Source organism: Poecilia mexicana, unplaced genomic scaffold (genome assembly GCF_051168715.1).
Source record: "Poecilia mexicana isolate PSO_F unplaced genomic scaffold, ASM5116871v1 scaffold_15, whole genome shotgun sequence".
Classification (NCBI taxonomy): domain Eukaryota; kingdom Metazoa; phylum Chordata; class Actinopteri; order Cyprinodontiformes; family Poeciliidae; genus Poecilia; species Poecilia mexicana.
The window spans coordinates 29,907,370-29,929,412 of NW_028263384.1; the positions used below are offsets into that span (position 1 = coordinate 29,907,370).

The 22,043-nt window shown below is 35.7% G+C and overlaps 1 protein-coding gene across 1 annotated transcript; it reads left to right on the plus strand.

The window, feature by feature from the left end:
* Positions 1-1,884: 1,884 nt before the first annotated feature.
* Positions 1,885-20,901, plus strand: fam204a (family with sequence similarity 204 member A). The gene is made up of 7 exons (XM_088013224.1): positions 1,885-2,255; positions 2,322-2,403; positions 2,477-2,507; positions 4,609-4,711; positions 6,593-6,682; positions 20,315-20,424; positions 20,556-20,901. The coding sequence occupies exons 1-7, from the start codon at positions 2,022-2,024 to the stop codon at positions 20,605-20,607; spliced, it is 702 nt and encodes a 233-aa protein (XP_087869350.1). The 5' UTR covers positions 1,885-2,021; the 3' UTR covers positions 20,608-20,901.
* The last annotated feature ends 1,142 nt before the right edge of the window (positions 20,902-22,043 follow it).

Here is a 22,043-nt window from a genome sequence, read left to right on the forward strand (position 1 = left end):
AAAAAAGTCGTAATATTGCAAGAAAAACACTGCTAGAATAAAGCCATTCTAGTCGTAAAGACCTAAGTCAAAATAATGAGAATAACATCTAAATAAAGATGAAATAAGTAAAAAAAAACTCAGAAGACTGCAAGGAAAAAGGAGTAATGACACAAGAATGAAGTCATATTAGCAGAATAAAGTTGTAATAATACAAGGAAAAGGCAAAGTCATACAAAAAAAATTCATAATATTAACAGAATTGTCTTAATACATGAAAAAACCCAATGACATGAGAATAAAGTCAGAATAATACGAGTCAAGAGTAATAAAGCACACAAAAATTGTGGTAAAATCTGGTAAAATTGTGACTTAATTCTTGTTATTTCAGGAAAAAAGGAGAAGAATTACTTATAAATATCCTGAAATAGATTTGTTTTTTGAAAAGTAAGCATATTATTATTCCCATAATCTCAACATTATGTCAAATAAGCAAAGACAAAACTCACCGATAACAATATTTATATTCAGATACTGTTACTGCTTGTCCATCAAAAACAGTTTTTAATAATATTTTTAGTATGTAGATGAGCTAGCTTTAGCATCAAGTCGGATTAAAAATAAAGCACTACTTTTTCAATTGACCTTTTTATATATGTCTGAAGTTATGGGTCTTTTACCCTTTATCCTGCATTTATATGACACACAAAATACAGGCTATAATTTATGTATATTACGGTCCCAGCATTAAGATGCAACCAAAAGGGGGCCTAACGTGAATGAACGTGAAAGAGCAATTTAAGGGTAGATGCCTGTGCCAGTGCCAGGGGCTATACAAGATTTGCATGCTAATCATTCTAATAATAATGTCATGCCCAGAGCACTTTAAGCAAATTGCGAACCACTGGTCATAGAAGGAAGCTTATCTGAGCCAGAACATGACACAAATATAGGTTAACATCTGAATGACTCCTGGTAATTCACAAACCTGTTAGTCGCCTGGCTCACCTCAATTAGAAGTGGCTTTCACTCAAGTTTATTCAAGTTTTTACAACTACTGCCTTAACTCTTAAAAAATGTTTTCAGATTTTTATTTGGAGGGTTCTTATGATATGGGACATTATTACTAAAGTACTACTTTTACTTCACTTACTAGAAAGAAAAAAAAGTCAGTTTGGGAATTTTTATCCTCATAAAATTATGGTGTGCAACCTAAAAGAGTGCCACAATAAAGCTCAATATTTCAAAACTATGAGCTGCCAACTGTAGGATGGCTACCTGAGCAGATAGCCTGACTAATTACCAGCAAATATCCGCTTGGTGTTATTCTAAAAAGAACAGGAAAATGAAGAATAGTAATATTCCATGCAATAAGCACTTAAAAATCACAAGTCTATTTAGCAGCTTGCTAATCGTTATTATTAAATCACAATAAATAAAGAATATTGATGACATTACTACTACAACCATATTTTTGCAACAGTAGAAACAATACGTTTTATTTTTATATTATTATATAATGTAGAATTTGGATTAGAGCCAGCACCTGGTTGTTATGCATTTTTTACTGACAGGACATGAATGACTTTTCTAGAAGAAAAGATGACAGATAAAAAAAAAACGTTCAGATCAATCGATCTACCTATTTAGCTAGATAAGTTTCTAGCCAGTTATCCAGCTATCTATGTGCACTTTAGCATTATTTATAATAGAACAGCTGAAAAAATAGTAGGGTTTTAATGTATTCCACTTTTGTAAGTTAATTAATTATTTGAATATCAATAAAAATCTAAAAGTAGTCAAAAGGACTGAACCGAAACATCCAAATACGTTTTCAGTTTCATCCTCGTTCAGTCATTGGTGCGTTTCGTCAACGTCATTCGCTATCAGCCAATGAGGGCGTTCACGGCAAAAACGTCACAATGTTTACCCGGAAACGAGTGCCTGTGTTAAACTGTTAAGTAGTTTCAGGATTTCCCGGAGTTTTTCACTGAGTAAAGCTGAATATTTTGTATATTTTGTGTTTAAATGAGTGACTCGATATGTATAGCGGACTGTTACCCAAAGATTTAACAGAAGACGATCTCAGTCCAGACGAGGAGGAGAAGGATGAACCAGAAAACGATGTTGTCGAGAATCTTTCTGCTGGAAATTTAAGCCATGTTGCTGAAAACACAGGCTTTCCGGATGATGGTGAATCCACACAGACTGGGATCGAAGTCGACGATGATTCCAGGACATGCAGCATGCCTGGAATATCCGAGGAGATGTGGCAGGTAGGTCTGAACTCCTGTTTTTATTGAAGCTGCTGTGAATTCACTTTATTTGTGTGTGTGCTGCAGAAATTTCAGGTGCTCCGGAAAAAGAAAGATGAAATTAAGACAACAAAAATCCACGAAAGAAGAAAAAGAAGACGCAAAAAAGGTAAATAAACTCCATGATATCCTCAGCAAATTTAAAAACGACTTTATTAATTACCTTATTTTGTAATTAACAGAAAGAAAATGCGAGGAACCTACAGAGGACAGGTAAAAATGTGCACCGTACCTGTTAAAGAATGTTATGTAGGCTGCAAATGAGTACTTTTTAATAAACTCTGCTTTAATTGTCAAACATAGAGTGGATATAGAATATTTTATGTCCTTTTTTGTTAAAATGTCAGAGTTTTGTGATATAAAATCATTAGATCTTGACAAAATATTTACTTCATTCTGAAGTTTGAACTGAAACAGTGAAGTTTGTAAGAGGGAAATACTTAATTGAAGCATCGTTAGCTTCAGTTTCATCGGTTAGCATCATAACATTTCTTTCACTTAACCTTCTCCAAATCTATCAGATTGTGAGTCTCTTCTCATCCTAAACCGTTTTGAGAATATCCCCACAGATATTCGAAGCAGATTTTGTTGTCAGCGCTTGCTGGGCCGATCCAAAACGTCCATTTTTCTTTGAGGTCTTTCATTTGATCTGGATGTCTGAATCAGTTTTCTAGCAGACATATGAAAGGTCTGGGGCAAAACTTACTGATATTAACAGCTGTTTATGGTATAATTTTAACTAAAATCCCAGTTATATCTGCAACTACAGTGTGTCTTCAGTCAGCGGCTTCTTCAGGAAGACGGACTTCTACTGGAGACTCTTCCTGCCCACAACTAATCATGTCCTAATAAGAAATAAATCAGTAATTTCCCTTCTGATGATTAATATTTCATCAGAAGGGATGAAATTTTCTTTACAGAGACTTTGTAATCCATTTTATTTATGGTTTCAGTTGTGTGTATTCTTTAATTCCTTTTTTAATTATTGTTTTGGTTGTTGTTTTATTTTGCTTATTTAAAATGTCGTCCAGTTTAAGTGTTAAATGTTTTCTACAAAATTAAAGTTCATTAGTTTTCCAGACAGTGAACTTATGTTGTTATGTCATTATATTAGTTGAACATGATTTGTAAATAATAAATAAATAATAGTTACTGGGACAATTTATCGTCTAGTAAAATTTGTTACAGGCCCGCCCACAACGATCAGCATCTACAACAACTTTTTGAAGAAACTTTGATAATATGAGTTGGAACAACATTTAATTTCTTTTTGGTATGAATAAAGTATCTTTTTAAATTGAATTGATTTGAACAAAAGTAATCCCACAGCCCAATCCTTCCACCACCAACATCCCCTGTAAGTTTGGTATTGTTTCAGTGATACTTGTCATTATGCTAATCTCTGGGATCTGCCAGTCCATTTAGAGAGACAATAAGATGGTATCAAAAACAGATCCTTGAGGGACTCCACATGTAATCTTTCTTCGCTCAAATTTATATTTAGCAAAGTTTTAAAGTATTCCTTTACCACCCTGCTGAATCTAAATAAATCCTGAGTATTATCTTGTTTTGTCTTTGGCTAATGTAATAATTATCTAAATGTCTTGAATGTTATGAAAATGCTGGAAAAAGTGAGTCTGGAAAAGTATGAAATTGGCCTGGAACACATGGCTAAAAAATGTATCATGATATAAGAGTTTCATATCAGTCGATATTGATGATTACTGATTAGTTTTATGTTTTAAACATCTGAAATACGTCCAAACTGGAGACGTGACCTGTCCTGTTTTATCCAGTTTTCACTCCAAAGCGTCGTTTTTCATTTTTAAGCAGTTTTGAGACACAGTGGGGAAACCTGAAACTGCTGCTGTGGTAGTTACTCAACAGGTTGTTGCTAGGTAACCAAAGAGTGAGTGAGTTGCTAGGTAACCAAAGAGTGAGTGAGTGAGTTACGTTATTCCTACCACTTTGAGGTTCAGCGGTTCTGTTAATATTCTATATATTGAATATATTATCTACCATATATTGATTTTTGATGTCAGGCCTTAGTATGACATTTTGTATTTATAAAATCTAGCTTGTGATATATTTCTGTGTCCTTGTTGGTAATTCATTTGAGACGCCAGAAGCGCCAAATATGTTTTGTTTTCTGGATCAAATAATGTTCTAGTAATTCCTTCATGACAAAATGCTGTTCTCATTCACTGCAGCCAAACCAGGAAGGTTTATTTTAAATGATCCAACCTGCAGTTTGCCCTGCTGTGCTGTTTGTCCACATATACTTAAAGCTAACTGGATGTTTTGTTGTTGTCAGGCAGCGACAGGACGGCCGGGAGAAGCACTGGAAGGAGCTGAAGCAGTATTTCGGTGTGAACGATCGATTTCAACCCCCTGCCTGCTCCAAGCCGCCTCCGAAGGTAACGAAGCCTCCCAACCTGTCCTCTGAGCTTTAATTCTGTCTCTATAGCTGCTGTTAGTAACACCTTTACATCCTTTGTGTCTCTGTGCCGCTGTGTCTTCTGATTGTCTCGTGCGATTTGACGTGTGGATCCTTTGTAATGACTCAACCTGACACAGAGAAGAATATTAGGGATTATGTTCTGTGACGTTATGTGATAAGATTAGCCTTTCTGTTGCGCTTCAGATGAAAGTGTGATTTTTTTTTTCTCTAGAGAAGAAGAAGTCTGAATGTTAGCAGACAAAAGGAGTAGCTGTAACTGAAAATAATTTATCCAACTGTGGTTACTTCATCTTTCTAATATTGCAACTTTATTCTGGTAATATTGTGAGTTTATTCACATATCATTACAACTTTTCTCTCATATTATTACGACTTTACTCTCAAGTTATGACTTTTTATTGTACGACTTTACTCTCTTTACATTTTTATTCTTTGAAGATAAGTTTATTCTGGTGTCGTTACATAACTTTTTTGTCATAATGCAATTTGATTCTCAAAATATTCTGTCTTTTTGTCGCATGATTTTATTCTGGTATTTTTATGACTTTATTCTCACATTATTTTGACCTTTTTCCTCGTATTATTACGACTTCCCATATTATTTTGACTTACTTTATTCTTGTAACATTTCTACACTTTGTGTTGTGTATTAACCAGGTCAAAGTGTTGCCTCGTTGTAACATGGGAGTTGATTCAGGACTTAGAAAATCTGAAAAGTTAACTCACTCTTTGGTTGCCTAGCAACAACCTGCTGGGTAAGAAGCAGTTTCAAATCCCCCCCCCAAACTTTGGTTGCCTAGCAACAGCTTGTTGAGTAACTGGCACAGCAGCAGTTTAATGTTTCACTTCTGTCTCATGACTGCTTTAAAATAAATGGCAACGTGAGAGAAAATTAAAGAGGAAAGGTCACATAAATAGTTTGGAAGTATTTAAAACAATAAAAATAGTTAATAATCATTGATAACGACTGATGTGAAACACTAATATCGAGAAACGTTTTTCAGCCCTAGTCTCTCATATAAATATCAGTCGATCACGATCAACCAGGATGAAGGAAATATCAAACAGTTTAACGGTTTACCTCTAATATTTTGCCAGGCTCTGTAGAAATGTCACGATTCATCCAATAGCTAATCTCATTTTCAGCACTTAGCTCTAATAATACAAGAATAAAGACATAATAATACAGTCATAAAAATACAAGAATAGTCATAATATGAGAAAAATTTGAAATGACACAAGACTACTCTTGATGATAATACGAGAGTAACATTGTAATATTATGAGAAAAAATCTGTAAAAACACAAGAAAGCTGTAAACATATGAGAATAAAATTGTGAGTAGTTTGAGCTAAATCTGGCGCAAAGCATCTTTTATTCATGTTTTTTGTACATTGTCCCCGTTTTAACTATTTTTACTGCAAAGTGAAATAGTAGTTGGTAGTAAATAAAATATTACTACTAACTGGTTTTGAGCCACTTTAATGTGGAAATATTAATATTTACGACTGCGTTCTGGCGTATTTTATTTACTTTGATGAAGATTTGGGCTCCTGGGGCCTGTCAGCAGCTCTGTGATGGAAATATGTAATTAAAGAATCACATTTATGATTGGTAATCTCTGTAGCATTTCCAAGATTTCCTCACTAATATCCAATCAAAGAGGTTTTCATTTGTGAGGCGAAATCTACATATTTGTAGTAATGGCGATCATATTAAAAATACAGCCTTGGGGGAAATTTTCAAGTTACTTTGATTTTTTTTTTCTTCTTCTCTCGCTCTCTTTCTGCTCGTATTTCAAATAAAAAAGAAAAAAAATCTGAATTTTTATCCGCAGTCCGGCCTGGAAAAGAGCATGGAGGAGGCCGTCGCTGAAGGGGACATTGCAAAGGCGGAGGAGATGAGCGACAGACTCGCCAGTCGAGAGGTACGTTCAGCAGATAGATAAGCCATCTTTGGGCTGCGCCCGCTGTGACAAATCAAGCTAATGGATCCGTGGCCATTTTCTGCTGCAAAGACAGAGAGGAACAAAAACACACGCAGACATCCGCCGCTCAGTCCCGCAGCCCTTTTCCTATTGAGTTAATGGAAAGCCCTCCCCTTAGTTTTGAAGTGCTGCAGTGTCTAAAGGACTTTTGGCTCTGCTTTTTAATGAACGGCTGCATTGCTTTCAAGCCAACTGTTAAATCATTCTGCAGGTAAGAGTTTCATACCTTTGAAGTGTGCGTGTCCCTAAATGCACTGCCTGAAGTTTTACTGGGGCTGGCGTCGGAGATCGAGTGGCTTGGAAGTAATTTAGCATAAAATGTAACGCACACACACACACACGCACGCACGCACACACGCACGCACGCACACACACACACGCACAGATGTATACACACATGCATGTAATTTTGGTTTAAAAGACAAAGCCATACAGTGCTGAGCTGCAACAAACTTCAACTTCTTTGTTTTATGTTTTGTGTTGCTTGCAGCATCACATGAGCTTCAGTCAATAAAAAAACTAAATGTTGGCTCTGGTTTTATTGTTGAGCCAGAATTTCAGCTAAATCATTTTAATAATAACCAAAATTTTGCCTTCATGAAAATGTAAGAATATACTTCATATTTTCACCCTGTTTACTGCAAAAACACAAAATGTTACCAAGTAATTTTGGTCTAGTTTCTAGAGAAAATATCTTAGCACACTTGAAATAAGGCAAACTAACTTAAAAGAAACTTCTTAGCAAGATATAGGAGCTTGTTTTAAGTAAAAATGTTCTTAATATTGATTAAAAGGTTCTTGATAAATTAACTTATAAGATGGGAAAATATCTTGTTACAAGTAAAATAATCTGCCAATGGAACTGGCACTTTTTCATCAATATTAAGAGATTATTTGCTTAAAACAAGCCTCTAAATCTTGTTGAAAAGTTACTGCAAGTTTGCACTAGAAATTGGGCCAAAATACTTGGTAAGATTTAGTGTTTTTTCAGTGTTTTTTCACTTTAAAGTTTATTGAATTTAGACGTAAACTTTACTTAAACAACTAAATGCAACAACTAAGTAGGCAAACATCTTGGAAAAAGCTTCTTTTTTTGTCTTGGTGATCATTGAGATGTTTTGTGGGAAACGTGAAAAGACTGACCTAAATTTGCTCAGCAGATGTTTTCCCCATGGAGGCCGTTTTTCCCAATATATCTTTCTTTTTGCTGAATCGTGACCTCCAACTCAGACCGAGGTTTGTAGGTGGACCAGAGTTTGATTAGCATTCACACCTCCCATCAAAAAGTGGACTTTCCAGTCAAACTGATTAAAGCTGACTAAGCATGGCTGGTGGGAAAGAACCTTCAGTTTTGTTTCTGTAGATCAGGATTTGATGTTTTTGGAGATCTCTTAGCCTACTTCGTGTTGTCAGGCTGGTAATATGCTGGGGGTGTTTCACTGTTTCAGGACCTGGAAGACTTTCAGTAATTATCTGCAACTCCATTTCTTGGTCTACATTCGGTTAATGTTGAAAAAACTATTTTAAACTGTGGTGTAAATTAAAATCACTCATGAATAAGCTTGTTCATGCGACACGTCATTACATCAACGGATGTTAACGGTTACACGACAAGCCAGTTTTACCTGGAAACGTCTGCATGTGGGGCGTTTTGGGGACGTTGTAGTTTTTCAGAGGAGCCATGGCTTCAACGCGTTAAAGCGACAAACGGCTTTTAATGAACGGTGATGCTGTGAGAGATCTGCTGGAGCCAGAAAAACAACAAACCATCGTCTTCCAACTACTTCCTGTTGTCGTCTTTGTCGTTCCTGCCAGTAGTAACATCCAGTTGTTGATCATGTGTGGTGATAAAAAAAATGTTTCCAATGCACTTTAGTGAAAGACATCTATTTTAATAAAAAAAAAAATAAAAACTCCAGGCCAAAAAGTTTTTATTGAAAACTTGAGTTTTTTCTAAATTGCCATGTTTCCATTAAGCAAATTCATTTTTGTAATTTCAATTTGCGTAATTTTATGGCTAAAGGAAACACATTCATCTCTGATTTCTGCCCCAACGTTTACTCCAGTCGTATTAGAGTCGGGCAGCGTAAAGACCAAATAAAGCTTTGAAGAGGCCTAGTCAAAACCTGGACTTAAATCTGATTAAGATTCATGCTTGAAAACAAACCTGTATGGCAAGTTATCTTCATCAGATATTAAAATTCATTTAATGATCTCAAACATTAACATGTGACCAAAGAAAGAAAAGCAAAAAGCAGGAACGCATTTTAGATATTTTGGATCCCAGGGGTGTACTTTCTTTTTCCTGAACCGGACTCAGAGCATTAAGCAGCAGCTCTTCCATCGTTTGGACCGGTGTTACCAACTCGCTCCAGGTTTAATGGGCATCGCTCCGTTTTTAACCAGCAGCAGATTGCTGCAGTTTAAAGGAAAGCTCTGCTGAGTGGCACCTGCGCTCTTCCCTCCTGAAAGCCTCTTACTTCGCTGCCGGGTCGGTTTTAGCCTGAGCCGAGGTTCTCTGCTCCCCGGCGCCCGGCGCCAGAACCGTGATGGGGCCTGACAGCAGTTTGGCAGCAGACACCCTTTGCTGAGCACTGATAACTTCATTTCAGGGGAAATTGACCGTATTGGAGTCACCAAAACCAAAAGTGATGCAAAGTTTTGCATGTTTACTTTTACAGTCAGTAGTTATGAAAATGTTTATTACAGGAATGTACAAAGGCCAAAAACCAACATAAATCAAGCAAATGAAGTACAACGATTTAAATTTTTATAAATAGATAATTATTGCAGATCCAAAAGTTGAAGGCGATTTTTACAGCAGTATCTTAGGGCTGTTGGAGACAAAATAAATAAAAGCTGTAAATTTCTAGCGGAAATTTAAAGATTAATTTCAGAAATTTTTCTAAGAAATTTTCAAATATTTGACTTATAGAATTCTTTTAAAAGTTAAACATTTTAACTTTTGAAACTCAAAATTTCTAAAGTTATTTTCTAGAAAATTTCTGAAATTACTCAACATTATTGTTTCTTCTCACAAAGTTTTGACTTTTCAACTCAAAAATGTTCAGCTTCTTTCTGGAAAATTTCTGAGATTAATCTCAAAGTTTCTGACTTTTGGAGCTCTAAAATTTCCAAGTTTTTTTTCAAGAAAATGTCTTAGATTAATCTCAAATTTTCAGAGTTTCATTCACAAATTTTTCAGAAATTTCAAAGTTAATATCTAGAAATCTTATGAAATTAGTCCCAAAATTTTAGATTTTCAAATTTCTGACATTCAGAAATGTTCTTGCTTTATGCAGAAAATTTCCTAGATTAATCTCAAAATTAGATTATGCATGTTTGCTGTTTTTAAAGAAAAGCGTCAAATTTCCAGTTCCTTTTGGGCTTGATTGAACAAATTTATTTTCAGTAATACATTTTGAAGTTAATCAACTTCAGTAAAGTAAAAGTCTTTACATTTTCAATTATAAGGAAATTTTAGAGGTAATAATTTTGCCCTTCTTAAAAATGTTAATCCGTGTCATGGGATTACATTCGTATCATTTTTGAATTGCAGTTCAGGGCCTCACAAAAGCAGTGGAAGGGCTACAAATGGCCCTTGCGCCACATCTTGGACACCCCTGGTTTATAAAGGTCACTGGATAGATGATCTCGACTTCAGGTTCAAACTGAGGGCTTCTTTTAACCCGCAGAGGCTCAGATGACGTTTAATTTACAACATTATTCTGTCAGGTTTTTTACTCTGAGAACAAGAAATGGTTTTCTTTAAAATAAAAAAATGTAAAATCTTTCCGACAGCTGTGAAGAAGTAAAGAGGCCCGTTTGTCCCTTTCAGGCATCGCTTTGTAAGGGAAACGCTGGGCGACAATGTTCCAGCGTATTTACATCCTCAATCTAACGGATTCGCTCTTATCTCCTCAAAGCAAAGGGAGAGCCGCCTGTCAGAATCTCACATTTACAGAAAGGAAACTGTTTGTTTCTGTTGTTTAGAGCTCCAGCAAATCGAATAATCACTTCCATTTGCTCCACTTTTCTGTTTTTCTATCCTAGCATGAAAATGATTTGATTGGGAGAAAATAGAACCTGTTGTGAATGCTCCAAACTAATTCTGAGATATGTGCTTCTCCGGCCGTCTTTGATGCGTCATTATTGGGATTCGAGGTGTTTTTTTATTGTCATTTCAGCTTTTAAAGCCTCTTTGTTTTTGGATTAATTCCTGCTTGTTAAAAGTGAAAGTATTAACAGCTCCAAAGATGCAACAACCTCCATTTTTAAGGTAAATAAATAATAACAAAAACATTTTAAACAAAGCTTTAGCTAAGCTATTTATGGCGTTTCAATCTGGAAATCAGGTTTTTCTTTTTCTACTTACTGGTTTCAGAGAAATGCAGCTTTTTCCATTCTAAGCAAAACTTTGTACTTTTTTAATCAGTTTTAGTCATTTTTGCTGAACTTTTTCAGGTATGAAACTTTTTCAGGTATAAAACGGAGATGTTTAATATCGACTACAAGTCAGTTTTACTGACTGTTTGAAGGAATGTAATCTTCAACTGGTTAAGACTATAGTTTTATTATTAACAAGAGTTAAATATACAGCATTAACACAAATATTACCTCCTACTAAAGGGCATTTATTGTTTAGAAAACGTTCGATTTATGGTGACAACAATAAATTTTAGTTAATATAATCTGAAAACCCTCAAAATGTATCTGTCAGATTTGTGCATTTTGCTAATTTCTCACCTTTTATTCAGCAAAGAACATCCATAAATATAAATAAAAATAAACTCAGTTGCTATGATAGGTGTCTTAAATAAGTCTGTTTGTCACCATTTGTCATGACATTGGCTGAATCCCTAAGAGCAGAGATAAGGAAGGCTGTAGCTGTTAGCTTCTGCGTTAGCGCCAAGACAGTTTTTACATGTTTGACCAAAATAATCAAACTATCGTTTTCGTCACTTTCATATTGTAAATACACAAAATGTTACCAAGTATTTTTTATCCATTTCCTAGTAAAAATATCTTAGTAAAGTTAAAATAAGACAAAACTAACTAATAAGTAACTTTTAAGCAAGATACATAGGAGCTTGATTTAAGTGAATAATTCCTTAATATTGAAGAAAAAGTTCTGGTTCCAGTTGGAAATTATTTCACTTCTAATTTGGAAAAAATGTTTTGTTTTAAGAGGAACAATCTGCCAATAAAACAATAACTTTTTTATCAATGTTAAAGAATTTTTCACTTAAAACAAGCTCCTACATATAGTTACTTATAAGTTACTTTGTTTTATTTCAAGTGGACCAAGAAGTCCAAACTGGACTTCTAGGTCCAGTTTGGTCCTAGAAACTGGACCAAATATACTTGGTAGAATTTTATGTTTTAAAGTTTACATTGGCTGTTTTTCTCCTGATTGACTGACTAAACAAATTAAAGTTGTTTTACATGTTTCCCGAAGCTGATGAAGCCATTTAATGTGCTGTAGTGGCGCAGAGTTACCAAATAACTTTCTAATTAAGTAAATTTATGTCTGTGTTTAAGAAAGAGGTTTTAAATCAATTCAGCTGTGTTTTTATTGGATCAGACGATGCTAAACTTCGGATATCGGTATCAGAAGTGCAAAAAGTGGATCGGTGCGTCTCTAGTTGTAAAAGTTCAAAAGGTCTGAATACGTTTCATATGCAACAACATCCCCAAAAACCCAGTTTGGCCTTTTTACTGGGTTCTGAATGGGCCGTTTTCAGCCAGATTAACCTGATTAGCCAAACTGTTTGAAAATTGCTCCCTTCCTAATAGGCTGCACAATAATTAGCCGTATGAATATGCATGAGCGGGAGCGGTTTCTGCGGCTGGTTATGGAGCGTCCCTCATTATGTCTGAGCTCATGTTTCAATAGGCGGCTGAAAGGAAAAGCCCCGCTGTCCTTGAAATCTACCCTTTGGAAAGCCTCGCCTAAACGCCGCCGAACAAAGGTGCTGCTGCGTTTTGTCAGAGGAGACATGGTGGCTTAGTTAAAACAAAGAGCTGAACTAAGAGGGTTTCATGATATTTATGTTATTTAACACCTTTTTTTTCTCACCACCTTCTGTTTGTAATAAAAAAAAAATAATTAATGAGCTCAGCTTTTGTGGGAAGTGTTTTTTATCAGATTGAGCGTCTCCGCCCCGCGTCAGCGTGCTTCCTCCAGGCTACGGCACAGAGTTTAGGCTAACTCTCCTTTTATTTATCACTGAATGAACTTATATTGTATCTCAGTATGACTCACATTAAATGTTCGCCTATTAATTTTGAAATGGATTTTTGAAACGGGTGCTAAGCTTTTATCAAATGCCTGGGAATCTCATTTGGATTATTGTATTTCATTAATTACTTGATAGACAAAGCGTACTTTTCAATGTAGATTTGTGTGCTGTTTAATTAATTAGCATGTTTTCTCTTTTAATTAAAGCATTTTTTTAAATTAAAGCCCACAGCAAAACACATATATAATTTGTTTGTAATTAGGCCTTAATTGGTGGTAGTGGAAGCTTAGCACCCTCGGTTTCTTTTTTTATGATTGCCATTTTATTGCCAGTCACTCATTAATTAAACTGTTTTTTTTTCTAATTAGCTTATAAAACTGTTGATGGCATATTATTCTAAGTGTGAGTTCAAAGCTTGCTAATAAGCTTCCCTCCTCAGAAGGGGGAGATAATGAAACGGCACAAAGCAGGGAAACTTTTGGAGATTTTTTTGTTGTCTATTCCCTGAAGATGACATGACAAGGAATCAGATTAACAGAAAGGAAGTGGAGTTACGCTCTCAGTCCCAGAGTGGCTCCTTTTTCTTTTTTTTTGTCGTGTAATTCTGTTTGTTAAGGCAAGATTACAAAAGCCTCCCCCAAAGAGGAATGATAAAGTTTGGTGGGAATACAGCAACACAGAGGTGACTGATTCTGCGATTTTTAGCTGCAAGTATGAAATTATCTTTAAGTTTTCAGGAGAATCTGTTTCTGTTTACCTGCTGCTGCAGAAACTAGTTAGTTCAAATCAATAGCAAGTTATTATTGTTGAATTTTACCTGACGATGAATTGTCCCAGAAGTTACTGTGAAAAACGATAGTATTGCTAATTTGAGACCAATAATGCAATGGTAATAATGTAAGAACACATTTAAATTTAAATGAGCATTTAACTCTGGAACTGGAAAACATTTTAAATATCCAAAATAAACAAAACAACAAATAAAATAAATTATGACGTCTCTGTAAACAAAATTGTCCTTCAGAAAAAGGTATAGGTGAGACCAAACAAACTGAAAACTTTTATCATCCAGTTTTTGGTAGAAAGAGAGAAAAGAGAAAAACAATAAATGATACAAATTGAAATGATTGATATTGTTTTTTATCATTCAATTAATTGATTTATTGCTTAATGTAACAGGCTAATAGGTGATTGTTTCTATTTTATGTATTTTTTTGTTGCATACTTCACCAATAATAATCAAATTATCTGCATGATAAAAATAAAATAATAATGACAATTCTGTAAAGTGTTAGCATTAATGCGCTAACAAACACACTAGCCCAGCGCTAGTGGCAGAAATGACTTGTGTTTTTTTGCCAAAGGAAAACAGTCCTTCAACTGGTAAAAATCTGACGCCACTTTATTTTTGTTCACATTTCATGAAAAAGGATGTTGCACTCAGTGGTTTTAGGTGCAGCGCCCCCACAGGCCAGGAGGGGAACAGGCCTTTCAGAGGGTTTGTGTGAAAGTGAACCGCAGCAGCTGAAAACGTAACAAATGTTGCAGCTTTAGTCCCCCAATCTCTGCTGGACTATCAGGTGTGAAAACGATTCCAACGTCCCAACCTTACTCTGCAACCCGATCTGGGTGGTATCGATTGACCTCTTGGCCTTTTGACCCCCATCGTTGTTCCTGAAACACTGAAACTTTTCAGCTACAGACACTTTTTTCTTCTTCTCCTTCTTCCCTCCATTCATCCTGACTCCAAAGAAATCACCCTGAAATAGCACCAGGCTGCCTAATCTGATATTCATTCCTCTCTTATATAGCCCTGCTTTCCCAAAGTTGACTAAGGCCACATTATTTAGGCATTAAGGTGGTGTGATAAAGGAATTAGGCTGGTCATTAATCGTTTACGCGTCAAATGCAGCGGAGCAGCTCGGGGAGGTAATTTAGCGAGGCAAAGCCATATAGCCTCTGCTAATCCACCTCTCACACGTTTTAATTGGAAGAGGCTTCCTGGATAGGAAATTTATGAATGGGTTTAAGGCCATTTCTTCCTTAAAGCCATCATTTATTTCATATTGTTAATAGGAGCTTTAACACTTCATCCACACGGAGACGCAGTTTTTCCTGCGGTTCAGCCATTGTCTTTGTGCATTTTTAATTGGCGCATAATGACGCAATAAAGTGTTAGACTCTGTCTCTTCTACATTTAAGCAGCGTCATTTCTTTGTGACTCCATGTTTGAGTCCTCACTTGGATCTCCATGGCGACCCGAACAGAAAACAGTGTTGACTTAACCCTCCTAGTGGCCTTAAGCCGCCGCTGCAGCGCCGCCATTGTGCATTGTTTTTTTTTTTTTTCTTCAAATCTTCTAAAGGTCAGATAATTAATCCTCTGAATAAACCTTTTTTTTAAGGAGAGGCCACACAGGAGAGAAAGAGAAACGGCCGTGATGGACAATTAATTGTATGTTAATATGTGATGGAGTGGGAAGAATTGCCGTTTAGGAGCCACGTAAACAAAGAGCGCAGGAGGTTTCCTGTCTCTTCCTGCTTTGTACTTCCAGTGTGATTTCTCACCAGCCTCTGATGTGAAAGGATTTGGCACTAAGATGCACGCAGGAGGAGGAGGAGGAGGAAGAGGGGGGAGGATAAAAAAAGGAAAAAAAATCCTGAAAAGTGGATCAAAAAAGTAAATGAAAAATAATGTCATATTACTGAAAATATGAGAGGCTAATTTGTGCCGACTTTTTGCTAATTTCGTTCTCGGCGCAGAAAGAGGAGCCGTCACCTGCTCGGCGCCGCGGCGCTGACAGTGCCAGTGATCCATGAAATAAGCTGCCGCTGGCTTTGTTCAGATAAGAATGAACAAATCTGCACAATGTACTGCTCTCCGAATCTCATTTTCATACTTGCATGCAGGCTAAAAGAAATAAGCTGTTTGCAGGCTTGATTAATCAGACATTTGAGGGCTTTTTTTTGTCTCTTTGATCTGCTCTGTCTCCTAGGTAACTTGGTTGACATTAATGTTGAGCCGCAGTAAAGACAATCAGGCAGTGTAGACTAAAACTGATAAAATTAAAGACCTTTAATGCTTTAAATATAGCAGAGGGTATGCTGGGAATTTCAAGGGAAGTGGGGGGTTTAGCTTTGCTGCAGGAATGTAGCAGGAGGCGTTTTCCAGACCTGCAGGAGAGCTGGTTAATGTGGGTAATCCTGTGTAAAAACGCTCCGCGCAAATCTGCAAATAAAACCGTTTAGCATCACTTCTGTTTGATTTCCAGACTGAAATGAGCAAATATCTTCCCATTTTTCACTTTATTCTTATTTTTTTCCCTTACAGTGAATCATTTTGAGTCTTTGTTGTGTTTTTTTAATGCTTCCGCTGTCCTAAAATCTAGACATTATTAAAAAAAGTTAGTTGTAAAACGAGGAAGTTACCATGTAAATAATTAAAGACTGACAAGATGGAAACGCATTTAAAATGTCTTTATTTTACATTACAACTAGAATAATATGATGAAGCATCAGCTGGTAAATTCAATCATGTCGTCACATTGTAGGAAAAAAATTCAGTTATTCAGAAATATTTAAAAATATGACAAACAAAAATGTTAAGACAAAAATAAAAAAGATAAAAATGCAATATTATATTGAATATCACAATTAATTGGAATATTATCAGAAAAAATGTTTTTGGAAAAAGGGGGTGAAAAACAAAACAATTATAAAAAATTTAAATATGACAAAGAAAGATGTCAGTAAGACGTAGAAGTAAAATTAAAAACGATTAAAAAACAAATATTACATTGAATATCACAATTAATTACAAAATTATCAGAAAAAAATCCCGAATATTTATGGAAAAGAGTGAGAACAACAAAAGAAAATTTAATTATAAAAAAAATTTAAATAGAAAAATTTCATTAAGACGTAAAAGTAAAAATAAAAAGGATTGAAAAACTAATATTACGTTAAATATCTTAATGAATTGCATCATTATGGGAAATTTATAAATTATAGTGGCTCAAATTTTTATCCATATTTTTAATTTCAGTTTTTTAAAATTCACGTTTAAATATTTTCTAAAAAAGTTTCTTTTTTTCCCACATAAAGTGACAATAAATCCATTAATGCAATCAGCCAAACAGGAAGAGACGCCAGGCGACCAAATTTGGTCACAACATGTGAAAATCAGTCAAACTACCATGTTATACAGTCATTTGTTTGTTTTTATTTGGTCCAGTAAAACTTCCGTTGTAGTTGTAGTTTATCAGCATTTCTTTTCTAAATTAAGCCGATTTGACCCATTTAACCCCGACATTCCCCCATCAGGACGTTTTATCTGTAAATCTGCTGCAGACAGTGGAGCCGTCGTCCTTATGGTGGAGAAAAACACGATTCTGGGAGTTTAAAACGTATAAAATGGCAGAGAAGTGCAGAACTGTCACAGCCTGTGTGCTCCAGGTTATTCAGACGCGTTCAGAAATCTTGCAGTGACTGTATAGATGAATGCCTGCAGGGCCCAGCCGCAGCCCAGCACTCGCAGCCAGCCGAAGCCCTTATCTTAAATCCAAGCAAAGTACCATTAATCTTTTTGAAAGACCTTTATGGCTTTTAATGTATCCCAAATTAGAACATTTTACACCCTTGGTTCCTGAAATATGGTGATAAAAAGCCTTTAGAGTTTAATTTTTCCTGCCTGCTCGCTCTGACCTGCTTAATCCCAGCATGCATTAAGAGATATTTTAGTTTCAGTCTTTCTAATAAAGTTTATCCCACTTAATTATAATTGAAATTTTTTTTTCAGCAGGTCTTTTTTTTTCACAGTGGTGGCACATTTCTTCATTACCTTAAGACTTGCTCTCCCTGCTGATTGTGCTCTGAATATTACAGAGAATTACCCGAAGGTTTGGTGAAATTGTTCCAAGTTGTTTATCAAAGTTCGCCTTTGCTCGAATAATAAACCTATCTCAGGAGTGAAAGCAGCGGCAGGATTTTTCCCCTTTGTTTCGGGGCTTCTGTGTGTCTGGGGTTACTGGGATTACTGCGCTTCACAATGCGCGCATGTCTTCCCTGGGATTTCAGTGTTTGCCTCTTGCAGTCACGGTCATTCTCTTCATCGTCTGATTTCTGCTTCACTCCAAACACACAAAGTCGCAGACAAAAAAAAAAAAGAAATGCCATTACGACTCTGGTGCAAAATCTGCAGAATGGTGGAGATTGTCTCTAATTATGGATTGTAGTTTTATTACATCATTTATCCTTGATTGATTTGGTTTGGAGTGGGATATGAGCTGCATCTGAAAATATGAAAATGGCTGTTTTTGTTTTTATATAACAATAGAGCTCATAAACAAAAATAATAAAAAATTAAGAATAATCTCTGGTGACGATTAAGATTATTATAGTTAATTAAAACTAGAAATAAATGTAATTGAGAAATCATTTTTCCTGAAATAAATAAAATGATAATTAACTGGGAACAACTAAAACTAACTGGCCCAAATGGACCCACTGAAGACTGAAATCCTGCCCCCTGCCGGAGGGCAAAAAAACTCCCAGGTGACGATGACTAGCATTGGATTTAGCTCTCAAGTTATCAACATGACGCGCTAAATCTTAAATGTAAATGTAAATGAAAGAAAAAGTGACACAGTGCTTTGCTACTAATTGTCAACACTAGATAACAAAGCCAGGAAAAAATTTTAACTATGAAAAACAGTAGCGAGGGAGAGGGAAGCTAAGCTATGCTAGCTTGACTTTGACAATTGTAACATGTAGATGTGCTGCAGAATTCAATGTGTTCAGCTAAAAAATAAAAATTCGACCTAAACACCAACTCAGATCATCAGTAGAGCAGCTATTTAACTTAGCTAATCTAGCACCGCTGTGTTAGCTTAGCTAGTAGCAGCGGCGGCTAATCTCCCTCAGCGATCACTTTTTAATAATCGCAAAATAAACATCAAACCTAAAAACATAAAACTGTAACAGCCTGAATGTTCTTTGTGTGGGAAACGTTTGTGTGTGTTTTGGTGTTGAATCCTGAAACATAAAGTGGCGTTGTTGTTGGTTGCTATGGCAGCGAATCTGTGTGTAGCGTAGCCGACAGGGAGTGAGAAATAAGTGGTTTTGAGTTTTTCTTCAACAGTTTTTCTGCATCATTTTTCCCTTTGCTTTGCTGCACTAAATAAAGAATGGCAGCTAAAATAATCACGTTTTTGCTTTTCCAGTGTTGTGCTACTGGAACTAATAAAAACTAAACTAAAAGTAAACAATATTTAACTAAAAGTAACTAAAAAAACAGTAAACACTCTAAAAACTAATTAACACTAAATTAGACAAACAGAAAGTAAAAAAAAGTCTTCTGCTCCATGTGGATGTAAACAGCTCTTTACATTTAGTTTAGTTTAACTGAACTTAATCATATAATTAACATGTTTTATTGTCTAACTTAATTTAAATATCATCCACTGCTTTGTAAAAGTATTTCTCATTACAACCAACATGTTTGGTTTTTTTCGACAGACGAACACAAAGTAATGATGAAGTTAAATGGCTTTCTGTTTATTTTTATTTCAACCGATTCACCAGACGTCAACTCAACAAACTGAACCGTCCCGGTGATCAAACCGGCCGGTCCGGTTCTGTGTATTAGCTGGAAACGTCACCTGCGTCAGTCGTCTCCCATCTTCTTCAAATCCAATGAAAATGGTGTCAAACATTTGTCCTCATTTTAAAGATGTTAGTAAAATGTTTTCAGAGGTCAGCAGAGATAGATACAGTGTTTTCAAGGTTTGGAGAGTTCTGGATTCCTGAATAAAGTCCTTGAAAGTCTTGATATTCAGTGCAGTTTTATAATAAAATACAATTTAGTGTTTGATTAAAAGCCGACATTTGGAAAATGTTACTTACAGTTAAAACCACATATTTATCTGCAATAAAACCACAGATATACATATTGTTCTCTGTCTGAAGATAAATCTTTTTTTTGTTAGTTATAATCATCAAATCATCATTTGTTATATTTTAGTTAATATTGTCATTCTTGCTGTAGTTTGTAGACAGTAATAAATTACTAAATTGAAGCTGTTCTTTTTTATTTGTTTGTTTTGTTTTATCTCCAAAGCCTGGTGCTGGAAAAGTTTGAAAACCTTGAAAATACTTAAAAATGATTGTAAACTTTTCCAAAGTAAATTGAAAGCTGATTCAGTGACTCTCTAACTCTCCTCATGTCGTCCAGTTTAGGGGTAATTTTGCTATAAAAGGTTTTCTGGTGATTTCTGGGAGGCGTCTCACAGAAACAGACTAATTTCCGTTTTCTTCTGTCCGTCTGTGAAAAGATGGCCGTGCAAATCGCTCAGGCTGCTGATTGCCGCGACTTTGTGCATCGCAAACAGGAAGAGGAAGCGTTGAGGGCAGCGAGGAAGAGGAAGAGGCAGATCGCCTGGGGGTGAGACGTCCGCCTCGTGTCTCTGTGTTTATGTCCGCCGTCACGCCCCTCCCGCGGGTGGCGCTCTGGGTGAAAACGAGCGGCAGAGCCACTTCTTTGGGTTTTTGACGGTTTTTGTTTTTGTTTTGCAGGTTTGAGGCGAAGCAACGATGGGAAACCAAAAGCAATATGGGCTTCATGTGATGAAAATGGAGGAAGAGGAGTTAATTTGATTAAAAAAGTGTTTTTTTTCCCTTTTCATTCTTCTTGTATGTTTTGAAGGCATTGCAGCAGCTGAATGTGAGGGGGAAATGTCAGGCAGTCGTCTGAGAGAAAACCAATCCAGAGTGAAGCAGAGAGAGGAAAATAATGAAGAAGCATTCAAATTAATTCCCAAGGCGCCCACTGGTGTCTGCATTGTGTTATTTTTCATTACATTTCAGTGATTTCAGCCTTTTTTCCCTTCCCTCCCCTTCAAATTAAATCTGGTGTACATTACTGGATGATGCGTTTATTTATTGCTGTAAAGTGGGTTAATCATGAAGGCGCTTCTTTCTTCTGCGCAGGAAGAGAAAGGGAAGATTAGAGCGCTAATGCAATGTACAGGATAATGTGCGATCGGATTTGGGAGCAGAAAATGAAATTTGGCTGCTGTAAATAGTTTGGAGCGGTCGCAAACTGCAAGTTTGAAACAGAGACTCTGCTGCTGGCCCGAGCCCAGCTGGGAGACGAGTCTTTGTCTCTGCGCCCGAAACAAGAGGCACACGCGTTCGCTTTTTTTCCTGAAGCCTACACTTGCTGCTCATTGTGCGCTGAGCTCCTCTGCAGCGTCTCTTCAACATAAAAATACAAATTCCAGTTTCTGCAGCTTTGATCTGCAGCGGAAACGAGCTGAAAGCTTCATTCAGGAAGTCTTAAGTCCAAACTACAACAACATATTAGAGACATTGGAGACAAACATGGAGTACATTCTTGCAAAAATAAAAACTCAGAAATTTCCTAGAAAAAAAAAGATGAAAATTTTCTAGAAAAAAACTCAACTTTTAGGTTAATCAGATTTTTTTTTTTTTTTTAGAAAAAAAACTTACATTTTCTCCATTTCAAAAGTTGAAAGTTTTGAAACTTTCAACTTTTGAAAAATGTTCAACTTTTGAAATGGAGAAAATGTAAGTTTTTTTTTCTAAAAAAACAAATAAATCCTGAAAATCTCAATATTTCTGTGCTTTTTCTAGATAATTTTCCATTTTTGGAGCTCCTAAAACTCATTGTTTTGTCTAGAAAATTTGTTAGATAATTAAATTTTTTTTTGGCTATTTTCTTGCAATTTTTTGACTCTTCAAAATGAGAAATTTCTGTTTTTTTTTCTAGAAAATTCCTGAGATTTACCTCAAAATTTTTGAGTTTTGTCAAGCAAATTTCCACTTTTGTAGATCAAATATTTCCTCGTATCTAGAAAATGTTTGAGATCTCTAAACCTTTTGAGAAAAATTCTGAAATTAATTTATAAGATTTTTTTTTAGCTAATTTTCCATCTTAGGGATGTCATTTTTTTTTTCTAGAAAATTTCTGAGATAATTAAACAATTTCTTTGACTATTTTCTTGCAAATATTTGACTTTTCAAGCTCCTAAGTTTCAGAGT